This window comes from Stylophora pistillata, chromosome 4 (genome assembly GCF_964205215.1).
Source record: "Stylophora pistillata chromosome 4, jaStyPist1.2, whole genome shotgun sequence".
Taxonomy (NCBI): Eukaryota; Metazoa; Cnidaria; class Anthozoa; order Scleractinia; family Pocilloporidae; genus Stylophora; species Stylophora pistillata.
The window spans coordinates 709,227-720,000 of NC_142522.1; the positions used below are offsets into that span (position 1 = coordinate 709,227).

Below are 10,774 nucleotides of genomic sequence, written 5' to 3' on the forward strand. Positions count from 1 at the left end.
TTGAAGAAGCTCTTGATTTTTATACAAATTCTCCTTGTCAGCACCCTAAGAAATGTATAGAGAACAGTATGGAGAATATGCACACTGATGTTGCAGTTTAAAGGGTTCAATCAACTTTGCATCATAGAAGAAAAAGGATATTTCTAAAACTTAATCACAGGCATACTGTTTGATTATGTTTTCTGATCTTCAGTAAATATGTAAGAAAAGTCTGTGGAAAAGGCTAATCATAAATTAGTTTGTAAGTTCAACTGCATCAACCATAGTAGCACACAGCTATGGCACACTATAAATATATCACATTTGTGCAAGTTAAATACAGATCACATTGTCTATTTCTTTTAGAATTGATTGTGTCTTGGAAAATAAATTTGACACAACACAGAAAAGTAAAAATGCTACAACAACTATAGGCAACGTATAGAGTTTTTCATCAAACTTTAGTTTTAGCAAGTGAACTAAACAATACTGTCTCAAACATTTCTTGATGTATCTATCAGTTTAAATTAAAAGCATGTTTGAGACAACTGGTGTTTAGGCATGGCAACAGATAATGAAGATGTACAGTGTATTAATAGTAGTTGATTTTATGTCACAAATAGGACATGCAAAAGGGAATGTAAAGTGTTTAGTTCGCACAAGAACTACTTCACTCATATCAGTGGCAATCTTTTTAAGCATGTGAAGCTGCTGGATAAATGTCATATTTAAAATGAAACAAAAAGAAGTATCTCAAATGAGTTTGAAGGTAAAACCCAATGTATCAAATGAATTGATTTCCTTTAACTTTCAACAGTAGGTGTAATTGCAAAACTCTAAGACACTTTGTCTCTTTAAATATTTATCAATCTTTAATTTCTCCCTAAATTACCTACAGACTATCACTTTGGGGTCAGGTTAGGTCGCATGTACTTTGCAAAGATAAATAAATGTGCCGTTCCTCCCTTTAACAGAGCTAAACTGTAACCTCAACATTTTTTGTGTAACTTTATAAAAATTTATATGAACTGGAACATAATGTTAATGCTGCTTCAGCACCAATTAACATGCACAGTTTTATTGCAAAAAAATTTTTATATTTCATGCACTTTCTTACTTCTATAACTTCAACATAAAACTCTCCAACCTACAAGTACTAAACGATTCTTTCCCAAGAATCAGTGCAAGACTATATATTAAATTAATGATTTCAAGTGAAAAAGTTTCTGCTAATTATTTTGAGAGAGAAAATTCCTTCCTTGACATATGCAAGGTTGTTCTGAATTGAAGTAAAATTAAATAAAAAGTAATTGATAGCGCATCATCTGTTTTCTCTCTTTTTTTTTTTCATTGCAATCAGAGTATGGTAACAACTTTTCTATTTCAAAGCAAGGAGCTTCTTGTACAGTACAATTACCTTAAACACGAAGGCGTGCTATATAAGGAAGTCTTCCCTGGGAAGACCTAGGCTCATTTGTCACTCACCGTTGACGTGTGCGGGTCAAATTTAAATGCTGGTAGATGAACAAAAGGACCTAATGAGATATCTATTGTTTACTTCCACCAGCATGGTGGCATGAGGTAACGTGCAAACCACCTACTTCGATCTCAAATTTACCGCCAGAAATAAAGACAGTTTCCATTGGAGAAAGGAAATACAAATCTCAAAAATTCTTGTATTGTGATGAAGACAAAACAATTTTGAGGAATGCGCCCGCTGTTCACTGCTTTGGAGTAGCTGTAGTTCAAGCTGACTTGACTCTAAGAGTTCTAAATCACACGATGATTGATTGACAAATGGTCCAGTGGGACCTAAGGCTCCTTTTATAGCACGCCTTTGTGTTTAGGTGAAAGTCAACCATTCAGTGACCATCCTCTTTCATTTTAATGCATAAAGGAGGTTAAAAAGGTGTTAGAATATTTGAAAAGGAATTTCAAGTGGTATGGTAGGGGTCAAACCAAACACAGCCTCTGATGAAAGTCTTCAGTAGTTCATCCCAGCAGAAAAATGATATTACCCTCCATCTTTGTAATGAGACAGGTGCATGCTAACTGTTAACTTTCTGCCTTAGTCCATGGACAATCTCAAATTAGATGTTGGAACCTCCACAAAATATGATCCTTTGTAACAACATGTAGTAATCCTATTCTTGCATCAGTTTGGGGTATGGGCTGTAAAGCATCTGCCTCCTTAATCACTGATGAGTAACTAACTCCAAGTACTTTCCTCCAGATTGAATAAATATTATGTACAGGAGGATTCATTGACCCACTCTGGCTCATAGTGCATTTTCCTGTTCTTGTGCATCCATCCATTACTATATTGTTTCACTTTCAACTTGTTTCTGAACCTTCTGATAAAACACACTATCCAGCTGCCGTTGTCTAAACCATACCATAGCTGACGAAACCATCAACATGACAAACATAACGCCCTACAGATAGATCAGAACAGTAACAGTCAATATTGCAACAAATTGCTCCATGCTTCTGTGAAAAATTACATCACAGGAATATAAATTTTAGGTGCATTTAAGAAATGCTTGTCTCCAACAGCATGAAACTATTAATACCGTGAATCCTCTAAGTTCCCCCCCGCCCCACCTCCAATAAGCCACCCCCCTCTATTATTAAGTATTGTAATTTGAATATATCAACAAAGTTGAAATGGTAAATTGGCCACCGTAACGATCATAAAAGCTAACATTTTGAGCGTTAGCCCTTTGTTGGAACGAATAGGGGAATTGTGGGTTGTGTGTGCTTTTAAAGGCAGAAAATGGAGCTACGTTATTGGTGGGAACATGGCAACGAGAAAAACATGAATAAATTAGTGGAATGAAAGGCGTTCGTTGATCCCTGTGGGATTTAGACTGCCGGTTTGAAAGATGAGCTTTTGTTCAAGAGTTTTACGGCTTTCCGTGCTACCTAAGTGTAAGGAAAGACCGCAGATTGTCATATGTTGCTTAGAATGATTGAGTTTGTCATTTAAAATTGATTATGATGATTGTTTGATTGATGTTATCATGTTGGCATCAATAGAATATGGTATACAGAAATTACAGAGCAGTGCTAAAAATATAACATGCCTAAACAAGGTCCATAGAGAGAGAGATCATAAAACTGAGTTTTTTAATTGAGTTCTAAATTGATAAGCCCCCCTCTAATTAGCTACCCCCCCCCAAAGTACCTGAAATAAATAAACCCCCATGGCTTATTAGAGGATTTGTGATATGTCTAGTCCTAGCCCTAAACAAAAGCTTAATCATTTCATTTATTGACTGTCACTGTGTTCTGTATCCCTGATTTTGTGACATGCATTTAAAGTTTACAGAATAGCAAGTTAGCAACATGAACTAAAAAAATAATGTTTACACTATGCGTACATAATATGTGACTGGAGGCATTACCTCAAACATCCAAAATTTCTTTTCCTCCCATTGTGCAATATGTCGACAGCTAGAGACAAAAATTGAATAAAGGCTGATAGTTTCTAAAGAAACTGGTACATTTGGGGCTGCGTCGGTGGGGGTAACAAAATAACTTCAATATATCAACAAAGTTGAAATGATAAATTGGCCACCATTATGATTATAAAAGCTGACGTTTCGAGTGTTAGCCCTTTGTTGGAGCGAAAAAAATTGCTTGGTTTGTTGAATTCTTCTGCCACAAGAAACTGCTACTTCAAGATTTACAAACCTACCTTCCATAGAATTTTATGCGAGAGTCAACACAATAGGTAAGTTGTATATTCCCAGTTTGTAGACAGCCTTTTATGCTTTTCTGTGAAAAGAAAAGAGACAAACAGATAAATTTTACAAGTTCCCAATATTAAATCATGATGGTACTGTAAGCCTCCAGGCAAAGTCAACCCTCTATCTCCATTCTTGACAGTTCTCAAAACAAGTTTCCTCATGTTCATTTTCATATGTAACTTTTGTTTTGATTTTTTTTTATCTCTCAGTCTCACTACATGCACTATAATTGGTTACAGCAAATTGCATATTTCACTGTAAGTTACAGAGTTTGTCGGTTAGTGATGGACCTTAGGCTGTGCAAAGGATTTACCTTCTCATAATCACTGCAATGAACACATTCAGCAAGACTTCGAGTTTCTTCAGTCTTCCCACAGTCTGAATTTGGACTCATCTTAGCATTCTCTGTATATAACAAGGAGAGAGCTAACAAATATGTCAACAAGTTGTTTCAGCGGTCTTAAAAAATAATCGAGTTTAAAATCATTCATAAAGAAATTTTCTGTAACTATGAAAAACAATTATTTGACCAACATCATTACTTTGATTAAGCATAACACAATAAGCTGGATTATATGCACATTTTGATTAGCTCTTACTTATAATTTAATGAAGGACCGACTTATAGGTGATGTTAACATAAACAACTTTTGCTTCTTTATTATATGAAACATAGATTCTATGTAGCCATGTGTCTATGAATAACACGTTATTGTTCTTAACGCATTTTGAATTCATCTGTGAACTACTACACGACAGACAAATGGCAATCAACTGTATTTGTTACATAGAAAAAATTGTTGACACTGACAAATGTTAACATTTGGGCATGTTTGCTTGAGAATTGGGTGAAGTACACTACATGTATCTGTGACTTCAATTTGTAATCAAGTATTATACGGAAATAAAAACATTCGTATAACGGTTTTTAAACGTGATAACTTATTCACTTCATCAATAATAAGTAAATAAGAACTCCTATCGATCAAACCTGAGTATCTACCAGTGGGTCAAAAATCATTTTGAAAATTTCCTGGATGAATGCAAGTAATTTTCTTGCAAGTAAATTCCGGTTAAATAAAATGTACTGTGACATTTTGACGTAATTCTAATTATATGATCTTTTTCTTTAAAACGAAAACCACGAACAATTCAATTGATTTCATTCAACTGACAGAACTTACCCACATAACTTTTGTTTATATTTTCAGGACCAGCTGTGGCAGATACCTTACCGATCGCAATGAATTTTCTCTGATTTTCTTGTACGTCACCACGTTTAGATCTTTTCCTGAACTGTATGCTAGGGCGGCGAGGGAAACACAAGTACATATTCAAAACAAGGCTAAACTTCAGAATACCCGGCCACATCAGAATTTTACTTGTCATCGAATAAGAATAGCGTCTATTGTATTATACCTCATTCTTCAAAGCCTCCCGACATATGTAAATGATGTGGACGGGTATTCTGAAGCTGCTCCCAAAACAAATTTTCTTTTTTGAAAATAACCCTGCATAACTCACCTGAAATTTGCTACGAGTAATAAACCTATGAGGCTAAATCCCACGGCAACCAAGCGCCATTGCTTCATTTTCGTTGCCTCGCTTTCATGTATGACCGTGTAGTATCCAGACCTCCTTTGCTATTTTTGTCACATGATGTAACATGTCCACGTTGGATGAAATGCATAAACCGATGAAATGATAAACCGTAGTTTGACATTAGTAATTTTTTTTCTTCCATTTGAAACCTTAATATCATACACAATTCCGATTTATACCCCAAAAGTTCGAACTTCCTTTTGAGGAAGAAAACTAAAACTTCCTTCATCCGGATTAATGAGATTTTAAAAAATATTTTGCATTATTAATTAGTCTTTTCTCTAAACGATCTCATCTTAATCAGTTTTCAAAATGAAGAGGAAAAGCAGGATGTTGCACTTGCTGCAAAGGACTGGAAACCAGCAAATCTGGTGCACGTATTCAAGCTGACGTCACTTTGCTCGCTTTGAGGACTTCAGATCTTGCATCAAGTGAATATCAAACCTTCTCTCACTGGCGAACGACGTTCGTTTCCGCCTCTCTTACCTCGAAACAAAACAAAACAGATCAACTGCATGAAACTCGCAGAGAAAGGATGAACGAGGTAATTTGTCTCTAAAGAAATTTATAAGCGTCTGGCAACCGAAACAGTAGGGCGTTCAGTTTCCCGTCTTACTGAGCTAAGGTTAGGGTTGAAGGATACTTCAGCTTCTCTTATCCAGCAGATTGCTGATTTAACATAGAAAAATACTCCGCGCTTAAACAAAGTGTTCGTAAGGACTCGTTTTTTTTTGTTTTTCAGGCGCCCCCGGCCACGGACCCATTAGTGCAATGGTCAGTGCTGCAACGGCCGGACGACATATATACTTAACGGAACCGGAATGCAATGGTTCCGCCGAGTAAGGACTCGTATACATAAAGAACTAAACGCTTTCATTTATATCATAAAGATTCAGCCTGTGACATGTGGGACGGATGTGCCAAAGTATTCGAATAGAATCCTCCTGTAATCACCAAAAAATCGGAAGCAGTCCTAAATATGACAAATATGCCTGTATTTATATGCAGCGGTTAATTTTTGAGAGTAAGCAATAAATCCAATTTATGCTCACAGGCTTCACCTTTGAGAAACGCAGGGCATGATCGTAGGGCCACACCCTCTTTCTTGTTAACCGATAGGCGTAAAATGGCCAAAAATTTAGTCGATAGCCGTAAAAATTGAAAAATTTTAACCGTTAGCCGTAAATGGTGTCGAAAGAGATAACCGTAAAAAATAATTGTTCCCTAAATTTCTTAATTTTAAGGAAGGTGCTAAACTTACTTATGACCTGTTTCATTTCTTATTTTGCTGACTTTGACTCCGTACATGTCGTACATGTGGTTCATACGTTTATAGGCCAAGCTCGTTTCAAGGACCCCCGGTAGTCTCCCTTGACCTCACATGGCCTGCGTTTTGTAAGACAAGTTGACAGCTTTTTGTTTTAAGATCTCCAATTTCTTCACTCAGTGTGCATGTGAGTTGAGCGATGTCGGTATTGAAAGCTGTTGTTAGTTTTTATCGAACAGGTGAGGAAAGGCCAAGCGAAAGATACAAGGCAAGACTCAAAGTCCAAGAAGAGCATCGGACACTTTCAGCGTTCAAGAAAAACGTAATTGACTTTCTTGGTCTAAACGAGCAAGCCAGGAAGTTCGGTCTTGGGCAATTTGATCTTAAACTTTACCGCCTCGCTAAAATCAGCGGCAAGATAGAAAATGATTCTTTATCGACCCAGCAGCAGCTAGATCTGGAACTACCCCTGTTGCTTGACTCAGATAGTGAAAGCGAGCTGAACAGTAAGTACTCTTAAAGTTATGAATTTTGTACGTGACTACTAGGATGCCGCGTGGCAAGAAATTTTTGCGGGTCTTTTATCTTGCGGTTTGCAGAAACTAAATTAGCTCCCCACATGTTTGGGGAGCTAATTGTTTCGATAGCGAAAGACTGGTTTTCTTACTGAGGATTAATAATTGTTATTTTCAGGAGATCGCGAGCTTGAAATACCTGAGTAAAGCAACTAGCAGATATGTCACTGTTTGCAAAACGCTCACTGTTGATACTAAGGCATGGGTCGCACTTGGCAAAGTTTGGTGTGAATGTGGTCACTTTGGTGTAAAAATCTGTCATTGGGGCACATTCCCTAATGCGACCCTAACTTTTCCAGTTCGCAAAAACTTTGAAAACCGGCCAAAACATCAAAGACGCCGTAGTGCTTGGGTGGGGCAGGTAGATTTCGGAAAACTCGGGCTAAACAAAAGCTATCACAGCGGTAACTATCATCGCTTGTCAGTAAACAGCAAACGACTCGACTGGTCGCGGAACTGACCAGGCATATGGCGCTCGAAGTAATCTTCACTGACGTCGATTTTTCGCTCTCATCATAGCAGCAGTCAAAACAGTTAAACAGGCGTTAACCCATCTTTCATAGATCATACGAAAGACAAAAAAGTGCTCGTGATTTAACTGAATAAGAAGAATAAGCATCACCGTGATCGTTATTAACAATGCTTCAACGGGACACATTTTTTTAACGTTTGTTTTCCTTTTTCAGCTCACTGCTCTCTCCCCATAGCACGATAAACGTGTGTCGGATTTATCAAAATGTCATCACTGAAATTTTTTTCAAATGTCTAATCTCGTATTAATCCGCACGTTGAGAGACTCAACAGATTGTGATGTGCGCAAACCTTTGAGAAAATTGCTGACCTTAGAATGCGTCAGAAATAAAGATAGGATGGCAGTCGAGCCAATAGTACGACTAACCAGACCTGAGGTGGTAAAAGTATTAAGAAAGGTGGCACTTGTGGTACACACACTTGTCCGGAGAAGTATAGATTTTGGACCTCAAATCAACAAGGTCTTTGTTGTCATCCTGTTGCTATCTCTCCTGGACCTCTTAGTAGTGTTTTGCTCTCGATTACTCAAGATAAGACTTCACCAACCAGCCGATGTAACAGAGCTTCAAAATGGGCTGAGAGATGCGAGAGATCTATGCTTCAGTAGAGGTGTAGCCTTTATGGCAGAGCGTGGTAACGCGTGCGTAAGATTTAAAGACATTGAAGGGAACGTTAGACAAGACTCCAACTCTCTACGTTCACGTGCTGATCTGGAGAGAATGCTGGGAAACTACAACCTCTCCCTGGATGGAACCGTTCCAACCTTACGCAAGCGCCTTTCTCAGCACTTAGACCAGCTAGAAGCCAAGGTGACGAAGTTTGTTTTGCAAACTAATGTGCTGCTTTCAAAGCCTGCAGCTTTATGTATGGTTAGTGATGACATACTATTGTGCGCTGATGATGGTCACCGAGCTATCTATCAGATTCAGCTAGAAAGAGATGGAGTCACCATAAAAGGCAAATCGAGGAAACTCGTAAGATATCCAGAGGGTGCTTATCGCCTGCAATCCATGACAGTCTCTAATGCTCCACATGTTTACTTCACAGCGGCAAAAAGTGGCCAATGTAACGGTGGCCTTTATTGTTTTAGCATGGAAACCGGCGAGGTCATGACTATTCTTGAGAACATGACAAACAGTTGCAAGAAGATCAAGGAAGTAGCAAAATTTAATGACACACTAGTCTTCACAGACATTGAGGCTCGTCAAGTCAAGCGTTACAATCCGTTGACCAAAAGAGTTGATACTCTTGCCGGAGATGGACGTGAAGGAGAACAGGACGGAACTGAGAAAAGTTGCAGCTTTGTCCAAGTGCATGGAATATGTAGTGTTGCAGATACGCTTTTCACAACGGATGCGGCAGCAGGGAAAATCAAGCTGATTACTGGTTTGTCGGGGACAACGAACTTTTTAAGTCACCTGGGCATTTTATATGACAGCTTTGGCATAGGTTGTAAAGGTAGTACTTCTCAGACAATTACGCCAGAGGAGGTAAGTAAGAATGTTGAGAAGGCTCCCGGCAGCGTACGCCAAGCCAAAGCCGGATGTTACTCCAAAGGTACGATTTCCCGATGACCAAGACGACAGAACCCTCCCTGCCTCCTCTGAGGTCAACCATCTAGTCTCTGATGTGTCATTAAGTTTCATAAGCGATTCCAACATTCCGCAAGTGAAGCTCGCGTCTGCTGCTGATTTCAACCAGGTGGAGGAGTACGATAGCGATTCTGAAATTAGCGATGTTGCTACGGATAGTGACTCAGAGGATCTTATCATCAGTAAGCCAGTAGTAACAAGGTCCGGAAGGCAAGTCAAGGTGTGGACACGGTTTGATGCCTAGGCAAAAATAGGTACCCGAGACAAGCTAGACTGTACATTGAAGGATTTTGAGGCGTCAAGCATGGCTATATTTTGAGACAATTTAACAGGCATATAACACCATATAAGGACAAACAGGTCACCACTCCTACAAGTAAATGTAAGAATGCATGACGTAAGTTAAGTTGTGTATGGCCTTGTATTGAATCCTTTTTCGTAGTTCACAATTCTATGCGTAAAATAATATTAGAAGTGGTACGATTTATCAAATATTAAATTTTTTCAAAAGAATAACTCATTTAAGCCTGAGATGACCATAACACCTTTATTTTGCTTTAAAGATTAAAAAACACAGGTTTATTAATATTTAACCCTTTCGAACCAAAGAAATTAATTTTTAACTTTTTTGTTAACCGTAACTGCAAAAAATTAACCAATAGCCATAAAAGAGCCAAAATTTTAGCCGATAACCGTAAAAGCCAGCACCCCATTGAGACCCCCTTTGAAGAGGACGAAGTAATGAAACAGAGCATCATTTTGTGCCAGAATCATTTTTAGAATTAACGTACATTTGCAGGCTGCAGCAGATGAAGTCTATTCAGGACAAAGTAAATGCAACAAAAACTGAACAAATATTTTTATTCTTTCTTGAACGTGTTTGTTAGACGGATATTTAAAAAATACAGCTCAGCGATCATGCTGATTAACCCTTTAACTCCCAAAGACGGGTTTTCTCCTTACAGCATCAATAAAATTTCAAACAGATAAGTGATGAGAATAAAGAAACATCAACAAGGGGATTATTAGCTGATGCAATACCGAATTCACCGAGCTAACATCATATTGGATCAGCTCTGTTGCTGGTGTCAAATCTGCCGTCCCGTATTTATTTCTTTGCACTCAGTCCGTTTTTATGGTTGTTCGCCTCCTGGTCCAGCATGAACGAAGGGCTAGTTTAAACTCAGAAATTCTGAATGCGTAACTGAACAACTGGATTAAGAAAAGAGTTGGAATAAGTCAAAATGATCGCTAAATAATAACAATTCCATGGTATTGAAACCTTGATTACGTAGATTAAAAAATTCATGGTAATAAAAGGAAGCCAACATAGCAAAGCTGAAGTAGAAACAAAAAGTAAGATCTTTGTTAAACGTTTGCCTCGCAAGGCTCTGCCTATGCTGTTGTGAAGCGACACTTGCGTGATGGAATTGTCTCCAGATACTGAAGTTATTACTCTGTATAATGATTGTTAAG

General features: G+C 38.0%; 2 protein-coding genes across 5 annotated transcripts; one reads left to right on the plus strand and one right to left on the minus strand.

The window, feature by feature from the left end:
- Positions 1 to 421: 421 nt before the first annotated feature.
- Positions 422 to 5,367, minus strand: LOC111322123 (protein JTB). Of its 4 annotated transcripts, none has more exons than XM_022925214.2 (6): positions 5,256 to 5,367; positions 4,916 to 5,034; positions 4,045 to 4,157; positions 3,680 to 3,759; positions 3,387 to 3,435; positions 422 to 2,414 (listed from the first exon to the last, which is right to left on the minus strand). In XM_022925214.2, exons 1-6 carry the CDS (start codon positions 5,321 to 5,323, stop codon positions 2,298 to 2,300), a joined length of 546 nt encoding a protein of 181 aa, XP_022780949.1. In that variant the 5' UTR covers positions 5,324 to 5,367; the 3' UTR covers positions 422 to 2,297. The 4 variants fall into 4 exon arrangements, with proteins under 4 accessions (XP_022780949.1, XP_022781024.1, XP_088612740.1 ...); XM_022925289.2 differs by having other exon boundaries at positions 4,045 to 4,136; positions 5,256 to 5,359; XM_088756614.1 differs by having other exon boundaries at positions 4,045 to 4,136; positions 5,151 to 5,291.
- A 2,550-nt stretch (positions 5,368 to 7,917) lies between these two features.
- LOC111328562 (uncharacterized) lies at positions 7,918 to 9,884 on the plus strand. The gene has a single exon (XM_088756616.1). It carries the CDS (start codon positions 7,937 to 7,939, stop codon positions 9,278 to 9,280), a length of 1,344 nt encoding a protein of 447 aa, XP_088612742.1. The 5' UTR covers positions 7,918 to 7,936; the 3' UTR covers positions 9,281 to 9,884.
- Positions 9,885 to 10,774: the final 890 nt, after the last annotated feature.

Bases quoted from the DNA above. Each gene is read 5' to 3' on its own strand.
- LOC111328562 (XM_088756616.1), top strand. From the start codon at position 7,937: ATGTCTAATCTCGTATTAATCCGCACGTTGAGAGACTCAACAGATTGT.
- LOC111322123 (XM_022925214.2), bottom strand. From the start codon at position 5,323: ATGAAGCAATGGCGCTTGGTTGCCGTGGGATTTAGCCTCATAGGTTTA. The intron at 5,035-5,255 runs GTGAGTTATGCA...TCGCCGCCCTAG, and splicing joins TTACTCGTAGCAAATTTCAG to CATACAGTTCAGGAAAAGAT. The intron at 3,760-4,044 runs GTAAATCCTTTG...TTCTTTTCACAG, and splicing joins ATTGCAGTGATTATGAGAAG to AAAAGCATAAAAGGCTGTCT.